The sequence below is a fragment of the Symphalangus syndactylus genome, chromosome 8 (assembly GCF_028878055.3).
Source record: "Symphalangus syndactylus isolate Jambi chromosome 8, NHGRI_mSymSyn1-v2.1_pri, whole genome shotgun sequence".
Classification (NCBI taxonomy): Eukaryota; Metazoa; Chordata; class Mammalia; order Primates; family Hylobatidae; genus Symphalangus; species Symphalangus syndactylus.
The window spans coordinates 145,672,449-145,698,600 of NC_072430.2; the positions used below are offsets into that span (position 1 = coordinate 145,672,449).

A 26,152-nucleotide genomic window follows, 5' to 3' on the forward strand; every position below is an offset into this window, starting at 1 on the left:
GCCCTCCTCTCCTCATTTGTCAAAACAGGGATCTGATGGATATGCACAGAAATGCTCTGGATCTTTTTAGGACTGGGGCAGATGCAGACCAAGAAGAGCGGGCGGCCACAGCCCCTGAACACCCATGGCCAAAGGCTACAGGTATGACCTGGCTGCAGGAGACAACCCAGAGTCCACGCAGGGGTACCCCGAGGCCGTGTGAGTTTCACGAGCTCCATCCCATTCACCAGACTCGACGTGCTGACGGGAGGAGTGGAAAGCCAACCCCCTCAGCAAACCACCACCCCAGCACAGTCTGCTCACACAATCCTCCAAACGTCAGCCCTGCCAGAGGTTGGGGGGGTTTCATCCCTGCTTAGCAGGAAGTCCCTGCCCTTTGACCACCCTGTGCTAGAGGTAGTTGGGGGGTCCCCTGATGCTCATCCTGACTGCATGGCACATGCTTGGGGGCCTCTCGCAACCTTGACCTTTCCTGTGGGTCTGAGGTATCACTCTGATTTGGTTTTGAGAGAAACTGCAAATTTACACAGAAGTCCAACTTTGTCACTTTTTTGTGAAAAAGAGAAAGGTGCCATGCTCTTGGCTAGTTCCACAGCAAGACCTCTGGATGCTGACTGCATCCTGGCACTGCCTGCATCTCACCTCCAGCCACCCAGATGTAACTGGGATGCTGGGATCTTGAAGAACTTCCCTAGATTCTGACATGTACCCAAAGCTGAGTACCATGGCTCGGGGGAGCACCCTGGCCACCTCCTGCTCACCCGGTCCTCCTGCTCGGCCTGTAGCTCCTTCACACGCTCCAGCAGTCCAGCCTTGGCCCGGTCCAAATTTGCAGCGAGGCCCGTGATGGCGATGATGTCAGACTGCAGCTCAGGTGCCGGGACATGTATGTTCACCTGCGTGAAGAGGGGGCTGACTTGATGTTCAGGACCCCAGAGAACAGGAGAGAGTCCACTGGCCCTGGGACCCAGAAGAAGCGAGAGGGAAGCCCACCCGCCATGAAGGGAAGTCAGCGCCCAATCCGAGCAGGAGGAGGCAAGGTCAACAAGAAGTTGAGAAAGGGCACTGGCACTCAGGAGGGGTGCGACAGGCCACTCCTGTGATGTGGCCTCCCGGGAAAGGGGTCTACCTCAAACTCATCCATCATCTTGCGGATCCCACTTCCTTTCTGTCCAATAACGTAACGGTGAAGGTCAAAGGGCACCTCTACTTCAATGGTGACAGGAACCAATGCCTGCAGGGAGGATGGTCATGGTTAGACCATGGGAGCTGAGAGCAGAGTGACCTTGTAAGCTCAGCAGTGGGGCTCCACGAAACACAAGGCAAACAGCCCTATGACAGCAGCAATGTGCCCCACCTGACAATGCCACCAGGACCTTTAATTCAATAGAAAAGAATGGGAAAAGATTTGCATTAGGCTAATGCTGGCAGACAGAAATTCCAGACCCTTCATCCCAAGCCTACCCTCCTGAATTACAGCAGCGCCTTCAGGCCCACGTAGGAGGAGAGGCCGACTCCTGGTACATCCTTGGGGTCACGGCGGCTTTGACCGACGCCCATGAGGTGTCACAAGGGACTCTCGGACCACTACTCACCTTCCCTGCCCTGGCTCCCCCACCACCCCTCACCTCCAGAACCTGCTCTTTCTTGCCACAGCATTTATATGTGTTGACTGCTTGTCTCTCCACTGCAACGTGAGAACTATCTGTGTGCTGTGGCACCGCAGCACCGAGAGCAGCATCCCACATGCAGGTGGCACTCAACACTGACTGCACACAAGGTGAGCCAGGCCTGAGGACCCCACTCACGAGGGGGGAGACGCTGCAACTGGAGGTCACATTCATCCCCCTGCAGCTGAGACCCTTCCACAGCCCCCACCCCCACCGTGGGCCTGAGAGGCCGGATCCCATGCAGCTGTCCCAGAAAGGGGCTACAGAACCCGGAGCCTTGGTGAAGGGAAGTGGCCTCCCCAAACTCTGTGTCCAGCCAAGGAGCACAGCCAGACAGCCTGTGCGCACACGGCAGGAGCAAGAGGGCTAGCTCCACTGCCACTGCCACTGCCACTGCGGCAACTGTCCATCCCGTCCAGGCCATGCGTCTCCCCCAGGGGCCTGCTGACTGGGCCTTGGCGGGGTGGAGGGGGCACATGGACACATACCTCCAGGGCTTCCTTGGCAGCTTCACACTTTTCTTTCCGGCCAGAGATGACGATGATGTCACACCTCCTTGGAGAGCCGGGGTCACAATCTTTAGCCTCTCTCCCCTCCCCAGCTTCGTCCCCATTCTCCTGGACAACTGGCTCTGTACTGTGAACTAGAGAGAAAGGGGAAAAGGGACAGCTGACAGCTGCTGGAAGAGACCCCACACCTTGTTCAGAATGCATACGTCTGTGAGGCACCTGCTGGGTGCTGGGTGGTAAAAGCGGGGGAAAACCAATCCTGTCCTTCAGGAGGTCTCGGTCTGTGCAGGGAGAGCAGATAGGACGTCCCCACAGCAGCCTCAAAGAGGGCTCCCAGACCTTGGGGGAGGGCACTGAAGGCTTTGCAGGGAGGCTGTGAGCTCTGTGTCTCCCTTCTTCACCTTGAAAATGAAGCTAACAGCAACTACAGCGCAGACTTCAGTGAGATCAGATGAGTTAGTTCATGGGAGGAACACAGGGCAGGCCCACGGCACACGTGGGGCTTGACTGTGAGGGAGGGCTCATCAGGGAAGGCGGCTGGCACGCAGCCCCACCCAGGAGAGGCAGTGGGAAAGGGGGTGAGAGGTCTAGGGGAGACAGAAAGGGCGAGGCCAAGGTAAACCTGTGCCAGCTCCTTCTGCCAGAAAGCGAAAGCCCCAGGAGTGAAGGGGCGTGTGAACAGGACACAGAAGACAGCTGGAGGGGCTCCTACAGGCCACACTGGGACACCACGTGTGTACCAAAATAGACACCACAACAATAAGTATCCCTAAGACAGAACCCAGGCGGTGTGTGATGTAAATAAATGAGCAGGAGACCAGACAGACGCCTGCCTAAAATCAAGGGTGATCCTAGGGTGGGGAAGTAGGTGTTTCTGAAGGAGAGAAACTGGCAAACTTGAATACTGACAACATATTAGATACTACTGTTCTATAATGTTAGATCTGATTCCGATAAATGTGCTAGAATTATGTAAGAGAATGTCCTTGTTCTAAGAAAATACCCACCATGAACAAAGGGACATGTCTAAAAATTACATTCAGAAAAAAAAAATGTGTGTAAAAGGGGAGAAGTTGAGAAAAGAAACTGGTGCCACAAGATGTGTCTTTATACTATTCTGTGAAATTCTATCAAAATCAAAGTTTTAACCACTGAAATGTAAAACATAGACGGAGTGCAGTATGAGTTTATTAGTTTCCTACTCAAAACAGCCTGTATTCTCAGGAAAACAAAGGGGCTTGAATGGCTGTGTGTGACATGCTTCCTGGATGCCCAGAGAGATGACCCTATGTGAACTCAGCAGGCTGCAGGGCCACCTGCCACCCAAACAGCTCAACCAAGACTGATACACAGAGTGGAGAGCATACCTTTTGTTTCACAAATGCAGAGCAAGTGAGAGAGATGCAACCGATCGGCATCCCACAGGTCGCCTCCCCACCGCCAGGTGCATGAGCAGAGCTGGGGGCAAGCATGGTACGGTGAGCTGAATGCCCTCCTAGAAGCACTGCCGGCCACTTGGATGGTGCCTTCTGGCCAGCCAGAGGCTGCAGCTGCCTGCCTCATAGGGGACACCCCACAGTGACAGGAGGTGTGGAGGAGGAAGCTCTACGACGGGGCTCATGTGATCCAAACGATGTCATGAGAATCACTGGGACTGAACTCGGGACGCCCGAGAATGAAGCTGCACGCTCCTCATTGCCTTGGGACTGGCTACCTTGTGTGTCTCTAAGACATATGAAGGTCACCAGGTCACTCGTCAATAACTGACACGGTCCATCTTTTAACGGCCAAGGAGTGACCCTGAACCTCTGGAAGCCCCCAGAATACACAGATGGTTTTCTAGCAGAGACAGGAAAGAGCCTCACCAGTATGTACGATAGCTCTGCCTCTCCCATGGGAGGCACCACTAGTAACAAGCAGAACAGGGCTAATGGGGGACCCACCTGGGTTCTCTTCTCTGTCTGGGAATTTAATTTGAACACTGAAATCCCGAGTAATCTGCTGGATTCTGGAACCTTTGGGGCCCATGACAGATCGATGGAATTTCTGGGGTATAGCACATTCTAATGTCACCTGAGCTTCCTGGAGGGAGGTACACAAAGAAAAAAGAAAAGAGCAAAGATTAAATTCCTTAGGACAAGTTTTACAGCACCCTTTACGCCACCTTCCTCCCTGTCCTCTACAGCCACTTGGCACAGATGCTCCCCTTCTCCCGAGTCCAGGGTTCCAGGCGCAGGGAGGAGGGAGGAGGGAGGAGGGGGGCAGCAGGACAGGTCCAAGGGGGTGGAGGGAGGAGGGAGGTAGCAGGACAGGTTCAAGGGGGTGGAGGGAGGAGGGAGGCAGCAGGACAGGTCCAAGGGGGTGGAGGGAGGAGGGAGGCAGCAGGACAGGTCCAAGGGGGTGGGCCTCCTCTGAAATGTGTCCCAGAAGATCAGGTGCCGTCCCTGGAGGGTGGCCAATTCAGCCAAGGGAGTGGGACCTCCTGGGGTAGCCTCGGACTCCATGAGGAGGCATCAGACTTGATTATCAGGGAAAGGGCAGCCAAGGCCCTGGCAGGGGAGTGGCCTGGAGGGGACACTCTGTAAAGACTGCTTTAGAAAAAGAACACGTCTTCTCGCGACTTCCCATGGATTCACGTGGATGCCCTCAAACCGATTTTCTTTCCTTCACAGAGGGGAGAAGAGAGCTGACTCCTTAGACTGCATTTTCATTTTTTCTGATCCCTTACACAGACTGCATTTTTTATTCTCTTGCTTTCTTTCCTCTCTCTCTCCTCTCCCCTTCTCCTTCTCTCTCCTTTTTTTTTTTTTTAAGTGCTTCTCACAGGCAGAATTCTCATCAGTAAGGAGGCCAGACAGGCTGAGGAAAGAAGAGCGAGCACCAGAAAGCCCCTTCTGAAGCCTTCCGGGACTGTATGAGGGAGTCACCCCCCTGCAGGGTGGAGCGAACACCCATACACGGCTTCGGTGAGTGGCCACTGTGGGGTGAGAACCCCTCCCCGAGCACCCAAGTGCCTACCAGGTCCTCAATGATCTCCTGAATGCGTTTCTTGGCTGCCTCCACACAGTCCTTGGCACCCTTGAGGGTGACTCTGTCGCTCTGTGTGCCCGAGCGTGGGAAGCTGACCATCACCCCGCCATACTCTTCAGCAATCTCCCGCAAGACCTGGCCTCTTCGGATGACGAAGTGGCGGTGGTGCTTGGGGTCCACCAGCATGGAGTCTTCCACCACATTATCCTGCAGTGTTAAGAAGAGATGGAAGGTAAGCCACCCCATCACCGCCCCCGCAGTCGGGCGCCGAGGCCCGCTCCCCATCACCGCCCCCGCAGTCGGGCGCCGAGGCCCGCTCCCCATCACCGCCCCCGCAGTCGGGCGCCGAGGCCCGCTCCCCATCACCGCCCCCGCAGTCGGGCGCCGAGGCCCGCTCCCCATCACCGCCCCCGCAGTCGGCCGCCGAGGCCCGCTCCCTACCAGGTTTTGGATCAAGGCCTCTAGCTCCTTCTGTGCCTCTCGGACGGCGTCCTCCTTTCCAATGATGGTGATTAGGTCCTGGTCCTTGTCCTCAGCCGCAGGGAAGATGACGCGTGCTCCAGTGCTGTCGCGCACCTTGCGAATTTTGCCGCCCCCCTTGCCGATGAGGAATTTGTGGTATTCTGGCTTGGCGCGGATGTCTACAGTGAAACTCTTGGTTTGCTGCAGAAACCAATCCCACTGTGTTAGCCTGACACCACATGCCTGACACCACATGAGGAAGACAACAGGGCCTGTAGGACGGCAAGCTCAGGCTCCCCTTACATTGTCACCAGTGTCCTGATGTTACACCAATACCCCCAAAATGGGGCTAGCGCACCTCACTGAATAAACAGATGAATACCCAGACAGACTGTACACATACTTCTCTTCCACAACAATCAGATGCTGCTGGTGGTGAACACAGGCTTAGAACCCTGGTCCTGCCACTTACCAGCACTGACCAAACTTCTCCATTTCTGATCTGCACCGGGGGAGGAGGGAGCAACGTGCTGGACGGTGTGTGGGCAGAGTGCACGTCCTGGGGAGCGCGGGGTGTGCCCAGCAGAGCAGGAAGCAAGCTGCCCAAGAGGTTTGCACCACGCCCCCAGACCAAGCACACACAAATCTGGGCCAGGCTTCCTTTCCTCCCACGAGTGCTACAGGTCAGCCCCCACAAAACCAGCCACTCCCTAAGCTCAAGCTCAGAGGGACACAAGCCAACCAAGGCTACAGTTAGAGACCAGTCCTCAGAGGCCTCATGTAGCACAACACCCCTTGTGTGGCAGTAAGAAACAAGGGTCCTGGAAAGGCCCCGGACACTGTACTTGTGGACACCAGTGCCTCTGGCAGACCCATGCAGGGGCCCCGAGAAGGGCGCTGCTCCACGGGACTCAGGTCCACACGGGGAGCTCTTGCCTTTCTCTGGACCCAAGACCTGGCCCACAAGCAAGAATACCAAAGAAAAATATGCTAGCATAAAAATATTAAATAACAACTTTGCTATCTTTCAAGTGCAGGTTTGACCAAATACCACCTAGAGACTCCACTGCTTTTCAAAGACATCCACAAGTAGCAGCATTAGTCAAAAATCAGGCAATCAATTAGGCAAATCCAATCTAGCAATATGGCCAAAGACAACCTACCAAATCAAGCAGGGATTACCCCAGAAATGCAAGGCTGGTTAAACATAAAGACAAAAACATCAATCTAATAACAACAACAACAAAAAAGACAAGAAATACAAGGCTGCAGATTAGAGAGAAACATAACTGTCCACAGACCACGTGATTGTGACATACAAAATAAGAATCCACAAAACAGTGGGCCGGGCACGGTGGCTCACACCTGTAATCCCAGCACTTTGGGAGGCCGAGGCAGGCGGATCGCGAGGTCAGGAGATCGAGACCATCCTGGCTAACACGGTGAAACCCCGTCTCTACTAAAAATACAAAAAATCAACCGGGTGTGGTGGCGGGCGCCTGTAGTCCCAGCTACTCGGGAGGCTGAGGCAGGAGAATGGCGTGAACCCGGGAGGTGGAGCTTGCAGTGAGGCGAGATTGCGCCACTGCACTCCAGCCTGGGCAACAGAGCGAGACTCCGTCTCAAAAAAAAAAAAAAAAATCCACAAAAAAGTGACCGGCACTAACATACATGAGCTTTATTTAGCAGTCTCATGAATGTCAACATACAAAAATCACAAGCACTTCCACGTGCTAACAACTGGAGATGGAAAAAAAAGTGCCATTTACAATAGCACTAAAAGAACAGTAGTTAGATCTGTTAAGTGGAACATAAAAATGTGCTAAAAATTATAAAACACCAATAAAGAATCACAAACCTAAAAAAAATGGAGAAATGACTGAGAGTCAAAACTGCTGAGCTGTCAGTCCTTACCAGTCTCATCTTTAGATTTAAACAATCCCAATGAAAACGTGAAAATGCTTTTTTCCTACAAACTGACAGGCTGATCAGCAAGGGATATAGAACAGCCAAAGTTACGAGGGCTCACACTACTGATTTCTAGACTTCCCATAAACCTGGTGTCACCAGAAGAGCCCGGAAACATATCCACAGATGGGTTTTGACACAAGGACAACAGCAATTCCATGGGCAATCTTTAGGGGTGATGGAAAATAAGTTTTGATTATTGTGGTCACATGACTTCATGTTAATTAAAACTCAACTATACCTGAAGAACGGTCAATTTTACTGTAAATCATACTTAAAAGACAAAAGCACCCCAAAACTAATAAGCCAAAGACCAACTTTTATATATTGTATATGTGAGCGTTTGGACCTGGAAAGGCCCTCCAGTAATAGCAAAAACAAAGACTCATAAAAAGTACATTACAGAGCTGTTTTCTGACCTGCCACAAAGGAAGGGAATTCAGGGGTTTCCACAGTGAGAAGAGAGAACACTGTACTGAGGACCAGGCTTCCTGCCAAGAGTCACACTCCCTCCCCATGCTCACCTTCTCCTCCGCCAGATGCAGGAGCTGCTTCTTGGCCTTCTCCACATCTGAGGAAGGGCCCCTGATAACAACGGTGTCACTTCCTGAACCTTCCACGGGAAAGTGAATGTGGACCCCGCCGCACTCCTCCATGATGGAGCGGATCAGACGGCCCTTGGTGCCAATGAGGGAGTTGTGCAGCTTGGCAGGGATGGAGACCTCTACCTCGGCTATGTTGGCCTGAAACCAAACACAGGGCAGGAGGAGGAAGTCACATTTTTGTGGCAAAAAGGGCAGAGGAAAAGATAAACTATCATCTTTGGTGGTGATGAACACGCAGGCCTAGAACCCTGGTGCTGCCACTTACGAGCACTGGCCAAACTTCTCCAAGCCATTTTTGATCTGCACAGGGGGAGGAGGGAGCAACGCGCTGCATCATGTGTTGGCAGAGTGCACGTCCTGGGGAGAGCAGGGTGCGCTCAGCAGAGCAGGCGCATTGGGCGGTGTTTAACTCAACAGGACCCAGAGTCCTCGTGAATGTATGCTGGGTTGGGAGGTGGGAGCGTGGCAACTGCAGACCACACATAATGCTCTGTTTCTTCAGCCAACCCTCCAGCTCTGCCACAGGTGGGTCCATATGCCTATGGACACATAAACTTTTCCTATTAAAACCAAAGATTCTGCTTTCAGCCAAGATGCAATACCAGGGACTGGACTGAACTTACTGCCTAATGGTGACTTTCAAGATCCTGGAGACAGGAAACAAGGTGAGCCCTACAACTGCCCCAAGTTGCTGCCACAGTACAGGAAGGTGAGGAAACGGAACCATCCGGAGGTCAGAGCCCAAAGAGATTGGCATCGAGAACCTCTGAGATCCACAGACTAGCCACTCATATATTGATACGCGTGAGGAAATCACCTCGGGCCTGGGAAAGAATCCCCAGAAGGACCACAGGAAACAGTGCCTGCAGCCCAGTTAGGCCTCGTACAGTACCTTTAGGTCAGTCAGGGCCGGGTAGAGTGGCTGACAGCTCAGACACCAGGAAACAGTGTTTTTAGCTCAGTCAGGGCCTGGTACAGTGCCTGCAGCTCAGTTGGAGCCTGGTACAGTACCTGCAGCTCAGTCACCAGGAAACAGTGCCTGCAGCTCAGCTGGGGCCTGGTACAGTGCCTGCAGCTCAGTCACCAGGAAACAGTGCCTGCAGCTCAGTTGGGGCCTGGTATAGTACCTACAGCTCAGACACCAGGAAACAGTGTCTGCAGCTCAGCTGGAGCCTGGTCCAGAACCGTCCTCAGCAGTTTCAACTTTGTGGGACGTGGAGTACTCAGAAGGATCTTATCTCAGCAGTGAAAACATTTGGGCCTGAACTAAATACTGCTCTGATCCTCCCTAATAAACCTTAAAAGCAAGTCCTAAAAGGAGTAAAATGTTTCAGAGTACCTTCACAAACACAAAATAATATTCAGAGGAATACAAAAACACCCTCATTAAGAAACACCAGAAATGCAAAGAATAGGGGGAAAACCCATAACGAGGAAAAGAAAATACAAAACCACCCAGAAATGACAGTGTTAGAATCAGCCAGCCAAGGACAGAAAAACAGGCATTTAACTGTATTGTCAATGGCCAAAAGCAGAAAGAAAGACTGAACATGTTAAGAACTGAAAATACAGAAGATATTAATTCAGACTGAACTTCTAGAGAAGAAAACAACAATGTCTAAAATGAAAATTCTATTAGATGAAATTAGGCAGATGAGAACACTGCAAAGAATTAATGAATTTAAAGAAACTCATGGAGAAAACCAATACCGCTCCTCCCCGCAACTCAAAACAAACAGAGCACAAGTAGAAGACAACCAATACCCTGGTCACCAGAGTCCCTGACGGGGAGACAGCAAGGGGCTAACAGAACAAAATACTCATAGTGACCAAAAATTTTCCACATTTGATGAAATTCTGAACACACATAAACACCAAGCTAAGAGACATGAAGAAAACTACAGAGACACATCCTAACTTGCTCAGAGACGGTGGTAAAATCCTAAAAGCAGCCAGAGGGAGGTTTGTCACGGACAGAAGAACAAAGTCAGGGGCGCCATCAGCTTTCTCATCAGCAACAACAGGAGACGGCACTGAAGCCAAGTCTGGAAAGGAAAAAACTGCCAACCTAGAAACCTTTATGCAGCAGAAAGCAGTTTTTCGAAAGTGAAGGAAAAAAATACTTTCAGACATACAGAAAGTGAAAGAAGTCATTACCAGATACACACTACAAGATGTTAGGTGGTATCCTTCAGACAGAAGGAAAATGAAGACAAGGATCACACCAAGAAATGAAGAGCTCTAGAAATGGCAACTGTGTGCATAAACACATACATCTTTTCATATTATTTAAATTTCTTTAAAAAATAATGGAGTTTTTTTTAAAGGTTAATAATGTAAATGGTAGACTGAAAGCCAACCATATAAAATCATGGCATTGTGGTGACTGAGCACGTGAGGATGGTGGCAGTTACTGTTTAATGGGTGTAGTTTCTGTGTAAGATGATGGAAAATGCTCTGAAAATGGACAGGGTGATGGTTGCACAACCTTGTGAATGCACTCAGTTGAATTAACCATTAAAAAATGATTAAAATGATAAATTCTGCTATGTATATTTTACCACAATTGAGGAAAAAAAATTACAGTAAGTTATTTAACCACATTTGTTAAATATATGTAATATAAATATGTGATATATAACATATATATAATCACAAATGTAATTAAATGCAAACATCATAACCTTTTTTCTTTTTTGAGACAAGGTCAGGCGCTATGGCCCAGGCTGTAGTGCAGCAGCAGCACAATCTCAGCTCACTGCAACCTCCACCTCCCAGGCTCAAGCCATCCTCTCACCTCAACCTCCTGAGTAGCTGAGACTACAGGCATGCAGCACCATTACTGGCTAATTCTTTTTGTAGTTTTAGTAGTGACAGGGTTTTGCCCAGGCTGGTCCTGAACTTGTGAGCTCAAGTGATCCGCCCACCTGAGCCTCCCAAAGTGCTGGGATTAGTAGACAGATTTAATTTAAAAAGCAAGCTGCCAAAAAGAAACTCACTTTAGTATCATGTATAGGCTGGGCGCAGTGGCTCACACCTGTAGTCCCAGCAGTTTGGAACACCAAGGCGAGAGGATCACTTGAGGAGTTTGAGACTAGCCTGGACAACATAACAAGACCTCATCTCTACTAACTAAAAAAAAAAAAAAAAAAAATTAGCCCAGTGCGGTAGCATGCGCCTGTGGTCCCAGCTACTTGGAAGGCTAAGGTGGGAGGACTGCTTGAGTCTGGGAAGCCAAGGCTGTAGTGAGCCATGACTGCACCACCACACTCCAGCCTGGACGACAGCAAGACCTCATCTCCAACAAAATTTTAAATATAAGGGGGAAACAATAATATAGACTTTGGAGCCAAGCGTACTACCAGGGAAAAGGCATCATTTTATAATGGCACAGATTACACATATTATGAAAGAGAGGTGACATCAGTATTGATAGCAAAAGGATAATGCAGGACTATTCTAAAAAACTTCATGTTAATAAATTTGACAACTTGGAGAAAATAGAAAACCCCTTGAAAGACACTAATTACCAAGTACACACAAAGAAACAGATGATCTACCCCTACAGTGCAATATTATCCTGAAATAAAAAAGAACAAAGCAACGATACAGGTGACAACACACACAGATGTCAAAATATCCTGCAAAGTGAAAGCAGATGGGCCCAATAAAGAGTAGATGTTATGATTCCATTCACACAAAAGTGTAGACAATCCAAAAGCATCTACTGTGGCTGAAAGCAGATTGGGGGTTGCCTGGGGATAGAGAGGTGGGGGTGGGGGGAGTGTGGTTTTCAGGAGCTGCCAAGTGGGATGGAGAGAGACTGTAATACGAAACGGCATGGGACATTTTTGGGGTGATGGTGGGGATGATTCCATGGATGTATACACACGTCAAAACTATTAAATTGTACACTGTAAATACGTACAATTTACTGCATGTCACTTTTCTTTAAAGGAAAGAAAATACCGTAAATACCTTCAGATAAGATTTTCAGGTAACAAAAAGAAAATGTCTAATAAGACAAGTGCCCACGTCAAATGTTACTGCTGCAGGGTCCAGGTAAGTAAGCATCATGAGAGACAGACAAAGGCAGAACACTGCTGACCAACTCATCAGTAGCCTAGATTGAAAGCTGCAATCTTCCACATCTGCCACCCGAGCCTGCGCTGGCCCAATGACCCAGCGTGACTCAACCCCAGGCTCAATCTTAGAGGCTGTTAGAGATTTTAGGGGAGGATCTCCATCAGAAAACATCTCCCATTACCAGGTCTTTCTGAATAGACAGAATCCTGCTCCGGGCAGCTTCGCAGTTGGCTCGCTTGCCTGTGATGATAATGGTCTCTGAATTGCTATTCTCTGCAGGAAGGTCGATTTTGGTGTTGCTTTCTTCACGAATCTACAGGGAGAGAGATACCATGAGAAGCTGACTACAGCTCTCCTAGAGTTGAGACACAGTTGAGCACGGGGCTAGAAGTAAGGAAGAGTCCCTCCTAGTCTAAAACCAAAATGGTGCAGGGCTACAGAGGACAAGGCAAGAAGCAGCAAGATGCAGGGAACAAGCTATCACCTTTTTAATGTTTGCGCCTCCTTTCCCAATGATATTCTTGTGAAACTGTTTGAAGATCGGAACAGAAATTGAATAGCTGTTTTCCACCTTAAAGACAAAAAACACAGCCCGATTCACCACCTGTGCTAGAGAGTAAAATACAGTATCCCTTCTACCCCTAAAAGTAGCATGAACACGACAGAGCACTGGTATTTGCAAACAAACCTTCAGAGGTTTGTCATGATAAGTGAGATCATTTGTCCAACAACTAACTTACGTTGCAAATTACAGTCAATCGATGCAAGTCTACTTTTTGGCTAAGAGAGAGTTCATGTCCCATGCCAGGATCAGAGCTGGCTGAGGAAAGGGCTCAGAACACACATGGAGACAGCACGGACCCCTACGCTCTGGGCAGTTCTGCACTCAGGGCAGTGATGTGACAGCAGCTCACAGTGCTGGAGTCCCTCACCATCGCCCCTCCCAGGGCAGCCATCAGCTAAGGTGCAGCCCACGGAAATACATGGGCTTCTCATCCACTACTCACTACACTTTCTAAACCTGTTCCCACGTCAGTTTTTTTTTTTTTTTTTTTTTTATTATACTTTAGGGTTTTAGGGTACATGTGCACAATGTGCAGGTTTGTTACATATGTATCCATGTGCCATGTTGATTTCCTGCACCCATTAACTCGTCATTTAGCATTAGGTGTATCTCCTAATGCTGTCCCTCCCCCCTCCCCCCACCCCACAACAGTCCCCGGAGCATGATGTTCCCCTTCCTGTGTCCATGAGTTCTCATTGTTCAATTCCCACCTATGAGTGAGAACATGCGGTGTTTGGTTTTTTGTCCTTGCGATAGTTTACTGAGAATGATGTTTTCCAGTTTCATCCATGTCCCTACAAAGGACACGAACTCATCATTTTTTATGGCTGCATAGTATTCCATGGTGTATATGTGCCACATTTTCTTAATCCAGTCTATCGTTGTTGGACATTTGGGTTGGTTCCAACTCTTTGCTATTGTGAATAGTGCCGCAATAAACATACGTGTGCATGTGTCTTTATAGCAGCATGATTTATAGTCCTTTGGGTATATACCCAGTAATGGGATGGCTGGGTCAAATGGTATTTCTAGTTCTAGATCCCTGAGGAATCGCCACACTGACTTCCACAATGGTTGAACTAGTTTACAGTCCCACCAACAGTGTAAAAGTGTTCCTATTTCTCCACATCCTCTCCAGCACCTGTTGTTTCCTGATTTTTTAATGATGGCCATTCTAACTGGTGTGAGATGGTATCTCACTGTGGTTTTGATTTGCATTTCTCTGATGGCCAGTGATGAGGAGCATTTCTTCATGTGTTTTTTGGCTGCATAAATGTCTTCTTTTGAGAAGTGTCTGTTCATGTCCTCTGCCCACTTTTTGATGGGGTTGTTTGTTTTTTTCTTGTAAATTTGTTTGAGTTCATTGTAGATTCTGGATATTAGCCCTTTGTCAGATGAGTAGGTTGCAAACCCACGTCAGTTTTTGAGAATAATAATAAGTCAGTATATGACTCCTCTTATCTTACTGGATGGGACCATTTCTCTAAGTGTCTGAAGACTCCTCAGGGAAACAAGGTAACTGGGCATGAGAAAAGGCAAATCCCCCCACCTGAATTCCACAAACACTGCAGTCTTAACAATGACTGCCAATCTAAACATCCAGGTATTAAGTGAGAAGCCGTCACCACTTTGTCCCAAGTCCCTGAGATGGAAGGCCAGCCCAGGGCCTATGCTTTCCCCAGAGCAGGGGTCGTGTGGGGGTCAGGACTTCTGACAGGACGCATGCCCCACCCACCCCAGGTGCTGTCGTACAAGAAAGGATGTAAAACACCCCTACCAGATCTGCCACCATCTTCTGCATGTATTTTGTGCATTTTTCCACCTCATTCTTAGGTCCTCTGAGCTGGACAATGTCACTTTTTTGTGCTGGGTCTGGAAAGTTGATGATGACCTAGAACAAATCATGGGGAGACTAAGTTCAAGTATGAGGAAGGACATATATCCCAAATATCAAATATTCCTGAAGTGTGACTTGGATCACTCCTACAGAGTTATGGAATGTCTCTGGGAAACTTTACCTCTGGGAATTTGTCACGAATTTCACGGATCCGTTCACCCTTCTGCCCAATGATTGTGCGATGAAATCTCTGCTCAATGATTAGATCCTTGGTACGCTCATTTTCCTAAAAATACAATTAAAGTAGATGTCATTTATCACACACACAGCGAGCAACTCCCCGCTGACACAAGGGGACACCAGGGAGCCCTGGGCACAGTCCTTCACGGAGCAGGTGAGGTGGTCTCCAGGTGGCACCTCGTAGCACCCCAGGGGCAACCAGCCGTTAGAGTGTGCACAGCGCATGAGGAGTGCTCTTGCCAAGCATCGCGACACTCCGCAACATTGGCTGCACGTCACTTTCCTGAACAAAGTCCAATTAAGGAACTCACTGTAGGACCCTTCAACCAAAAGTGCTATCATAATAGCAGTAATCATCAAAGCAGTTCAGTGAGCACTTCTGTTTTAACAGGTACTACAAGGGAGGCCCAGCTCTTCTACTTGGAGGCCTGGCATTCTGCATAGCAGTGAGTGATCCCTTCTGTCAACACAGGGTGGCTCAGACCACTTTCTCTACATGGCTAAGAACGTTCAACACAGGGCACTGAACCCACATGGCTCTCAACTCCTCCACAGGCCCCACTAAAATGTCAGAAGAAATATAGAAGAATAAGCAGAGGTGGAATTCAGGGAAGAACACCATCAGCCAACCAAACGTTTCCGAGAATTCTGAGAGACTCTGGATCAAAGGGCTATTGGCTGACAGAGAAATAAGGGCTCAGCAATCAGGAAGGGCATAAAGCAGCCAGGACAAGGGACCCGGGCTGGAGGCCAGGCTAAGAGGAGAACCTGGGATATGAGACTGGGGAATGAGCTCCGGGAAGGCCACAAGCAGTGGGAGCATCATCCAGTGCATCACACCCTGGAATGCAGCTCAGGGCTATAAAAGAGGTCTGCCAATTTGAGATTCCTCGTGTGGGTACTGGGGTGAGGTGAACAAAGAGTCCCCTAAGCGAATGACAGGGAACCCTGGGGCTTTCCTCACACAGTCAGGCCAAAGTGCTGCTGCAGGCACTCACACAGTATTTGACTTCTCTGGATACTTAAAGATACCCAGAGACTTTCAAGTGTGGGTATCTGACTCACAGAAGCAAGGGTGCTCACAGCTTGGCATAAGCATGTATGAAACGTCGGGGAGCCCAGAGCAGTGCAGTGCTTCTGCCAGGTGGTAGAGAGCAACAGCCCCCACTTCCGGTTTGCAGTGATTCTCGAGTTTGGCCTTACATGGGAACCACCTGGGATGCCTTTGAGAATCCAGAAATGTCTGTCATAATCTCTGGAGATGGTACCCAGGCATCTGGGAACCCAGGGTGTGGCCAAGGCCAAGACGCTGCCACACAGTCTCTGTGCCCTTCTAGCACAGCACACAGCCATGGAGAACAAGATGTGCAGGTGACCTGGGGAGGATAAAGGAAATGTGGCCCCAGGGAGTCAAATCCGGTTCCAGTGCAATGTGGGATTTGTTGACTTCCATTCTCCAAGGCCGCACAACACAACAAGCTACTCCTTAGAGGGAGCCAAGAGACGCAAGGCCAGTGCCTTCCTAGAGGCCCCAGCCGTGGCACTTACCATGCGAGATGCAAGCTCCAGCAGCTCCCGCTTGGCCTGCTGCACGCCCTGTGGGTCCCCCTCGATGCGGATCAAATTGCTCTTCTCACTGTCAGGAGGGATGCGCACGGACACCTTGTACTGGTCTTTGATTCTGTTTACTTAGGAACACAAAAGGAAACACATTTAGGACACAGACCAACAACATTCTGCCAATGACTAATAACTAGGCAGGACAGGGCTAAACCGCTAAATAACCTTATCAGTGATTCCCATCACCAAAAACAACACTTAGCTTCCAAAACAAAAATCTCCATTGTCTAGAATGGGGGCCACTTATGATCTTCACCTGAATCACAAGGGTGCTGGAGGACAGGCTTTCAGCCTGGACCACAAGCTGGCAATGCCCCGAGACCTTCAAATAACTGATAGTTGGGGCCACTCAGTCTGGGATTTAGCTCGTCTGGGGTATTGGCTGGGGCTTCAGAATATTTAAAGGATTCCAGGTGTTTCTAATGTGCAGTAAGTTTGGGAACTACTATTCTCAAGTTAAAAAAATCACACACATTAACTCCACACAAAAGCACTCACTGACACCTAAGAGCCCTGCAGGGACCATGCTGCTGCCCAGAGACCCCATCTACCGTTGGCTCAGATTCACACTGAGCACTTCACTGTGTCTGCAAGACAAGTGCTGTTGCAAACCCTCCTGCTGTCAACCTCTCTGGATAGAACCCAGTACCCCCAAGTTAGAGTTCCAGGCCCCCCAAACACTGGAGAAGCCGTATCATCAGGAAACAAGGCAGGAATCTTGCCCACTGTGCAGTAAAGGGAAGCCCAGCTTGCTGGAAGGACCACCAGGAGGGCTTTTTGTGCATCCATCCCGAACACATGCACATGCAGAGGCAGCAACGAGGTGATGCACTGAGGGAGGGTGACATGGACATGCAGCTGTTCCAGGTGGAGCAACACAAGACAAGACAAGCAGAGGACATGGGAGCTGGGCAGCAGGTTTTTTTAGATTACGAAAGAAGACAAGAGTTAGGAACTGCATGAGAAGAAAACAGAACAGACACGACTGACTAAGCTACATCCTGCAATTTCTCAGGAGCAGAAACCAGAAATTAATGTTAGAATTACACTACTGGACTTCCACATGTGTTTTGAGACAGGGTCTTGCTCTGTCACCCAGGCTAAAATGCAGTGGCACGATACGATCACAGCTCACAGCAGCCTTGACTTCCTGGGCTCAAGTGATATTCCTGCCTCAGCCTCCTGAGTAGCTGGGACCACAGGCCTGGCTAAATTTTTCTCTTTTGTAGAGATGGGGGTCTCGCTATGTTGCCCAGGCTCATCTCAAACTCCTGGGCTCAAGTGATCCTCCTGCCCTGGTCTCCCAAAATGCTGGGATTACAGGCAAGAGGCACTGTGTCAGGCCTAAACAAACACTACAGTTAACCAAAACCAAAACAAAACCATAAAAGCAAGTTTATGGTGTGTGCATGGTTCAAGTAGTGCACAAAAAGGTCACCTTGTGCCTGTAGACTCACTGTCATGTAAAATGCCCACAAAACATAAGACTGACACCAGAAAGCTCACCATTGCACAGGCCACAACACAGCTGACAAGGCTATGTTTACTCACAACAAAAACGGATACACGGACATCAGTCATGTTATGTAGGTTGGTGTCCCACTACCTGGGAAAGGCTCCTTCATCCACTGAACTATCCAGGAATGGAGGACGTGCTTGCCTTCTCACCTTCCACCCGAAGGTAACACACACAACGTGTGCACTTGTTTTCAGAACACGCAAGTGTGTGCGTATAGCCATACAGTTAAAGAAAGAAGTGTAAAAAAAATTCTTGGTTGGGCACGGTGGCTCATCATGCCTGTAATCCCAGCACTTTGGGAGGCTGAGGTGGGCAGATCAACTGAGGTCAGCAGTTTGAGACCAGCCTAGGCAACATGGTGAAATTCCGTCTCTGCTAAAAATACAAAAAAATTAGCTGGGCATGGTGGCGCATGCCTGTAATCTCAGCTACTTGGGAGGCTGAGGCAGGAGAATCGCTTGAACCTGGAAGGTGGAGGTTGCAGTGAACTGAGATCACGCCACTGCACTCCAGCCTGGTGACAGAGCAAGACTCCGTCCCAAAAAACAAACAAACGACACAAAACATCCTTGGACCTGCAGCAGAATGCCCATGGCACACTTCTAACAGTGTCCTGTAACTGTGCTACACCTGCAACCTGGCACAGGTGAGGCACACATCGACCTTGGCCCACATGACATACTTCCAACAGCGTCCTGTAACTGTTCTGCACCTGCAACCTGGCACAGGTGAGGCGCACATCGACCTTGGCTGACATATCACTGCCTCTTCAACAGAATCCCCCTGCTGGGTGTGGTGGCTCACACTTTTAATCCCAGCACCTTGGGAGGCCGAGGCGGACAGATCACCTGAGCCCAGGAATTTGAGACCAGCCTGGCCAACATGGTGAAACCCCGTCTCTTCTAAAAATACAAAAATTAACTGGGTGTGGTGGCATGCGCCTGTAGTTCCAGCTACTCAGGAGGCTGAGGCAGGAGAATTGCTTGATCCCAGTAGGCAGAGGTTGTAGTGAGCTGAGATCGTGCCACTGCACTCCAGCCTGAGTGACAGAGCGAGACCCTGTCTCAAAAAAGTATCCCTCCCCATGTTGTTTTACTTGGGCACAAATCTAGAATATTTTTACTCTTCAGTGAGTTCCGGATCAGCAGTTTCCACGTTCAGAAGGCATGAGTACCACAGACACTGACGGGCTAACCTGGCAGGTCTGACGGCAATATGGAGGACACTGCCCATGAGCACGCCTTCAACGTGGCCACTGTGGGTTACCTGGGGAGGGCTTAGATGATTTCCAAAAGTGACAATTCACCCACTGGCCAAACAGCTCTAATCCAACCACTGCACCAAGGGGAAAAGGAAAAGTGGTCTCTTCCAGCAGGCAGGAGGATGTAAAGTCTGTAACTCCCATTACAGGCAGCAAAGGGCCTGGACTGTCTGCACAGACGTCCCAGTTCTCACAGCTGACACCCCCCACAAGGGTCTCAGGGCACACTGGCCCCACCGCAACAGCCAGCCTCACTCACTGTTGGCGCCGCTCTTCCCAATGAGGTGCCTGTGGAACTTGTGGTCGATGTTGATCTCCACATAGTCCATCCGGTTAATCTGCAGGAGGAGCACAGAGGTCCACGGATGTGCCTGGTTACTTGGCCAATGAGCTGAACTAAAACTCAGCAGTCTCCACGGTTGCCTTTTCTGACCACTCAGCTGTCAGGCATTGCTGGAGACTACCCCCGTGTCTCCCCTGAAAGATGCCTTCTTCAAGATGAAGTTTCCTCCACCCATGATTATTCCAGGACTTCGGCCAGCTTCTGGTTGTTTCAGAACCGATTACTCACCCAGCTAGGATGCCCTGGGTGTCTGTGCCCAGCCACGTGGGATGTCACCGAGAGATGACCGCCCATGCCCAACTCAGAGCCTCCCTGTCACCAGCACACACAACATTCCACAGGGCACCTTACCAAATCTTTGACCATGCCTTCTATCTGTTCCTGGGCCACGTTGACATCCTCTGTAGGGCCCTCCAGGGTGATCCTGTCTTCGCCCTCCGTGAATTCGATGTGAACCTACCACACCAAAACCAAAGAGACAGCGACAACAGAATGGCACAGCTGCAGCCCCTCAGGCTCCCAGGGTGCAATTGTGGGAGCTCTCTTGGGAGCGGCTTCTGATCCCAAACTGCTTCACAGAGATGTGAGGGAGGGAGGGACATATCCACAGCCATCAAGCAAAGTTGAAAGGGAGGGTTAGGGAGCCACAGTCAGGAAACTAAATACTGTGGCCGAATGATCCTGCCTCTCACTGAGGACACCGTTTGCCCCACAGAAGCCACTAACATAAAGCATGCGATATGCTCCTGCATCATCTGAACTTTTACAAGGCCTGGTCCTCTTTAGTTGCATAAAGAATGAGACAGAGCACGGATGGAATTTTGAAACTCATATAGCTGCACCAAGGTGGTAAAGTAACTTGCTTGACATAGGCAAGGCTGCCGGCGTTCCTGGTTTATTATCCTGCAGGTAAGGAGTTAAGGAAGGGAGACTGGTCCTTATATGAAGCTATAAAAAGTAGAAGGGGCTGGGCAAGTGACTCACACCCATAACCTCAACATTTTGGGAGGCTGAGGCAGGAGGACTACTTGAGCCCACGAGTTTGAGATCAGCCTGGGCAACATAGCAAGATCCTGCCTCCACAAAAACTAGCTTGGGGCGCCTGTAGTGCCAGCTACTTGGGAAGCTGAGACGAGCAGATCACTTGACCCATGAGTTCAAGGCTGCAGTGAGCTATGATTGCGCCACTGCACCCCAGCCTGGATGACAGAGTGAGGCTTTGTCACTAAAAAGAAGAAATAAAATTTAAAAAATTTAATTTTTAAAAAGGACTGTAACATTAATTGGAAATGAAGTTTAAACAAAACAGGAATTAAATATGATGGTTGGATTCTCTGGTGTTTTTTTGTTCATGTTTCTTGGGGGCTACAGTCTCCTTTAGTAAACTGAGAAAGCTTTAAATTCACACTTAATACAATTTGTATACAAATTCTGCTCTTCAAAGTATTATTATTTTTTTTTTGAGACAGAGTCTCGCTCTGTTGCCAAGGCTGGAGTGCAGTGGCGCCATCTCGGCTCACTGCAAGCTCCGCCTCCCGGGTTCACGCCATTATCCTGCCTCAGCCTCTGGAGCAGCTGGGACCACAGGTGCCCGCCACCAAGCTCAGCTAATTTTTTGTATTTTTAGTAGAGTCAGGGTTTCACTGTGTTAGCCAGGATGGTCTCGATCTCCTGACCTCGTGATCCACCCTCCTCAGCCTCCCAAAGTGCTGGGATTACAGGCGTGAGCCACCACGCCCAGCCGGTCTCAATCTCCTGACCTCGTGAGCCACTGCGCCCAGCCTCCTACAGTGCTGGGATTCCAGGTGTGAGCCACCGCACCTGGCTCGCCAAAGTATTATGAAGTTATTTCACCATAATTACTAAATGACATGTTTCTTAAGATACTTATGAAACCTAAGAACATACAATCCTCTCTGGTTAAAGGCCAGAAGGATGGTACAGACATCTACAGACATTTATTCTGCTGTTCTTTAGCTAACATGGAAGTTGACCATGGCAAACAGGCCAGTTAATTCAGAAAAATACACCAGTTTTCAAGGGCATCCACAGTACAAAGGTCAACAAAGCAATGTCAGAAACAGAAAGACAGAAAAGTCAAATTCAATATAACAGGTGAAAAACGTGTCCTTACCTTTGGCATCTGCTGAGTGATTTTGGCCAGGTTCTGCCCTTTCTTGCCAATGATGAAACGGTGAAGCCAGGAAGGGGCGGCGACAGAGGAGACGGTGAAGCTATTGGCCTAAGAAAATGGGAGAACAGCTATGGGTTTGCAGAGCTCAAGGTCATGTCACAGTGAAAGCCAGGCTGCTCACCTGGGGCTCAGAGGCACGCTCTCCCCAGACCTGGGCACCTGCACTGTGTCCAGGCCCCAGGATTTACGAATCGAGAGCTCATCCATGAAGGCCCCGCGGACTCCACTCAAAGGAGACACACTTCATGCTCTGAGGCAGTTACCTTGGCATAGACTTCAGTCAACGCCTGACCTAACTTTTCAGGTTCGCCTCGAAGTATTACAGTCTCAGAGATGCTGTCTGAGGGTGGGATCTCAACAGAAACTCCAGTTCTCTCAAGGATCTCCTGCAATGAATTGCCTTTGGGCCCGATGACATACTTGTGTTGGGATTTCTTCACTTCCACTGCGATGGTTGTAGTCTTCTTTTTCTAAATAAGAGCACCATAAGGGGCAGTCAAAGGGAAAGGTGTGGGAAGCGGGCATGTGGGCATGGCCACTGCTGCAGAAAGCAAGCCAAGGCGGCCCAGACTATAGATGCTGATCCCAAGAAGTGAACAAGTGATCAGGACTAGCCAATCCCCAGAAACTTCACTGTTCAAGGACTGGATTTTCCCCTCGGTCTAGTCACCCGCCGGCTGATAACTTCATCCTTGAACACTGCAAAACACCCAATCCTTTCCCTCAATTAAGGAACACGTTTCAGACCTCAAAGTTCACTAAGCTGAGCTAACAGCTTAATCGAAGACGTGAACAAGTCTGGGATGTGCATCTGACCTGGGGCAGCCCAGCTGGCAGCCTGTCAGCACAGCCAGAGGCCCAGGACGGCAAAGACACCTGCCATGCAGATGCTCAGCAGCAAGCGGGGGCGGGCACCCGTCTCACCCGGGTCACTCAAGTATAGAGGCAATAGGCATCTTCATCAAGGACAAAAAGATAAGGGGCAGAATCAGGCCTTAACTGAATCTCCAGACCCAAATCCTAGTTTCTATTCCTGCCTATGGGGATTTGCCTCCTCTAAGTCGTGTACCTTCTCCTCATAAATCTTCTTGATGCGAGCCACAGCCTGAGCCAACTGCTCTTTCTCTCCAGTGAAGACAATCTCTGTCCGGTTCACACTGGGTGGGGGGATGTTGATGCGCGTGCCTGTCTCCTGCATGATCTCGCCAACCAGTCTGTTATACGGCCCGGCGATGAAGGGGTGGAACGCCTTTTCTACTTCTAGCCTCTCCACAGCACGTTTGTCCTGGAAGGGAAGGGATGATCTGATGAGAACAGGCCTCTGAAAACAAACTGGGGACAGACAGGGCTGTTTAGAGTTGGAGTCAAGCCCTCCACCCCCACCACATTATGCCTTTAGTTCACACTGGACACGGCAACCCATGAGGGAGTGAGGTATGCACAAGCAGGTAGGCAGGGGCATGAGGCACTCAGGCCTCACCTGCTCAGCAGAGATGAGTAAGACTTCATGGCGAGCTTTCTCGATGCCCTCTTTGGTGCCAGTGATCTTGATCTGATTGCTGGGGTCATCTGGGCGTGGGATCTGGATTTTGGTTGCAGTTTTTAGCTCCAAGTCTTGCAGTTTCTCTCCATTTTTGCCAATAACAAAGCGATGGTGTTCTTTGGGAATGGCAACAGTTGCTGAGGCCTATAGCAAGAAGAGAATCAAAGAAAACAAGACTATTTGTAGGTTCTGAAGGAGCATATTTTTCCAAGACATTCTCTCTGGCAGAAACACCATCTTTGCTTATTCCTGCCCACCAGCACCAACTCATCCATTAGAACAGCGTGAGCTTAAACATCACATGCTTGGGGAAGGCTTCCCTGACTCCCAGGCTAGGGTAAGTTCAAGTGTATCTGCACCACTACTTAACATCCACTGGAATATACACCCACAAAGGGAGACAAGAGTTAACATCCACAAAAGCTGGACAGGAAGAAGCATGACTACATATCCAGAAACCCTGAAAACACTACTGGGTTAAATTCTATTTATAGCAAGGAGAAAAGACTGAAATCCAGAAGTTAACAACATTAACTTCCACAAACAGCACTACTTAGAAGATGTAATGAAAGAGATGCGTTTCTTTTTTTTGAGACGGAGTCTCACTCTGTCGCCAGGCCGGAGTGCAGTGGCGCGATCTTGGCTCACTGTAACCTCCGCCTCCCAGGTTCAAGGGATTCTGCTGCCTCAGCCTCCCGAGCAGCTGGGACTACAGGTGTGCACCACCATGCCCAGGTAATTTTTATATTTTTAGTAGAGGCAGGGTTTCACCATGTTGGCCAGGATGGTCTTGAACTCCTGACCTCGTGATCCGCCCACCTCAGCCTCCCAAAGTGCTGGGATTGCAGGTGTGAGCCACTGCGCCTGGCCAAAAGATGTGTTTCTAACAGAAAAACGGAAAAAAGAAAAAAGGACAAGAAAATAGCAAGACATAAGCCCAACACAAGGTGGAGTATGTGCATTCGAAATTAGAAAACACTCCTTAAAATAGCTAAGAGAAGGTTTAAGTAGATGGTAATTATCCCGGTTAACTTTAAAATATTAATACAATTTCAAACAGTTGATGATAAAGGCTGTAACACAGAACAAACAAAAATAAACAAGAAAACTCTGAAAAAGAATAGTGCAGGGTGGAGGTGTTAACAGTGGTCCTAGACATTAAACATGAAACCATTATCGTTAACATAGGAAATAGCAGTATATGGAAAGACAGACCTGCTGGTCTGAACTGAAAACCCAGAAACAGAGCTAAGTTAATATAAACACCTAGGACATGATAAAAGCAGCCACTTAAGTCCACTGGAGCAAAATGTCTTTTCAAGATGGTGATGGCACGCCTGTAATCCCCGCACTCCGGGAGGCCGTGGTGAGAGGATTGTTTGAGCCCAAGAGTCCAAGATCAGCCTGGACAACATGGTGAGACCCGACTTCTACAAAAATTTTAAAAATTAGCTGGCCTGGCTCACGCCTGTAATCCCAGCATTTTGGGAGGCCAAGGCGGGTGGATCACGAGGTCACCAAAAATACAAAAATTAGCATGGTGGCGTGCGCCTGTAATCCCAGCTATTCAGGAGGCTGAGGCAGGAGAATGGCGTGAACCTAGGAGGCGGAGCTTGCAGTGCGCCGAGATCGCGCCACTGCACTCCGGCCTGGGCGACGGAGCGAGACTCGGTCTCAAAAAAAAAAAAAAAAAAAATTAGTTGGCCATGGTGACGCCTGCCTGTGGTCCCAGCTACTGGGGTGGCTGAGAGAGGAGGATGGCCTGAGCCTAGGAGGTTGAGGCTCTGGTGAACCGGGATCACGCCATGGCACTTCAGCTTATGTGGCAGGCTGAGACCCTGTGTTACAACAAACAAAAAAAACAGTGCTGATAACTCGAAAGCCGTATGGAAAAAGGTGAAACTCGATCAGTGCCTCAACCCTATTTGCAATAAATTCCAAATAGATCAGAAACTGAAATGTAAGAACACATTTACAAGTAGCAGAAGAAAATATAAACTTTCTTATGACATGATAGTGAAAAAACTTTCCTAACAATGACTCAAGATAATAAAAAATGTGGGCCAGGCGCGGTGGCTCACGCTTGTAATCCCAGCACTTTGGGAGGCCGAGGCGGGCGGATCACGAGGTCAGGAGATCAAGACCACGGTGAAACCCCGTCTCTACTAAAAATACAAAAAATTAGCCGGGCGTGGTGGAGGGCGCCTGTAGTCCCAGCTACTGGGAGAGGCTGAGGCAGGAGAATGGCGTGAACCCGGCAGGCGGAGCTTGCAGTGAGCCAAGATTGCGCCACTGCACTCCAGCCTGGGTGATAAAGTAAGACTCCGTCTCAAAAAAAAAAAAAAAAAAGATAATAAAAAATATAAATGGCCCTTACATATTGAAAAGGTGCTCAATCTTGCTCATCAGAAAAATGCAAATTAAAAGTATGTTTGGTTGCCTCTCCCATTGGCTAAAACCCAGCAATGTGGTGAGCCTGGCCCTTGCATACTGCTGATGAGACTGCAAAACACTAATTCCTAAGGAGGAAATTTAGCATCAGATGGCCCAATTCCACATGCAGCCACCCTCTGACCCAGCCATCTCACTTCTAGGAATCTATCCCAAGATACACTGGGTAAAATAGGAAATAGCATATGCACACGATTTCTACTGTAACATAATTTGTAACAGGTAAAGTCTGGAAACTACCCAAATGCC

The 26,152-nt window shown here is 49.3% G+C and overlaps 1 protein-coding gene across 5 annotated transcripts in view; it reads right to left on the minus strand.

The window, feature by feature from the left end:
* HDLBP (high density lipoprotein binding protein) overlaps positions 1-26,152 on the minus strand; it is an 88,355-nt gene that overhangs the window by 4,891 nt on the left and 57,312 nt on the right. For all 5 annotated transcript variants that reach the window (XM_055291230.2, XM_055291231.2, XM_055291229.2 and 2 more), the window contains 18 exons: positions 23,390-23,596; positions 22,979-23,194; positions 22,173-22,379; positions 21,850-21,957; positions 20,067-20,171; positions 19,632-19,710; positions 16,521-16,660; positions 14,914-15,018; positions 14,673-14,786; positions 12,815-12,901; positions 12,512-12,643; positions 8,164-8,382; positions 5,651-5,872; positions 5,198-5,416; positions 4,123-4,261; positions 2,159-2,313; positions 1,130-1,234; positions 762-896 (listed from right to left, as the gene is read on the minus strand). In XM_055291230.2, the coding sequence (XP_055147205.1) occupies positions 762-896; positions 1,130-1,234; positions 2,159-2,313; positions 4,123-4,261; positions 5,198-5,416; positions 5,651-5,872; positions 8,164-8,382; positions 12,512-12,643; positions 12,815-12,901; positions 14,673-14,786; positions 14,914-15,018; positions 16,521-16,660; positions 19,632-19,710; positions 20,067-20,171; positions 21,850-21,957; positions 22,173-22,379; positions 22,979-23,194; positions 23,390-23,596 (2,694 nt within the window). The remainder of the gene's footprint in view (positions 1-761; positions 897-1,129; positions 1,235-2,158; positions 2,314-4,122; positions 4,262-5,197; positions 5,417-5,650; positions 5,873-8,163; positions 8,383-12,511; positions 12,644-12,814; positions 12,902-14,672; positions 14,787-14,913; positions 15,019-16,520; positions 16,661-19,631; positions 19,711-20,066; positions 20,172-21,849; positions 21,958-22,172; positions 22,380-22,978; positions 23,195-23,389; positions 23,597-26,152) is intronic.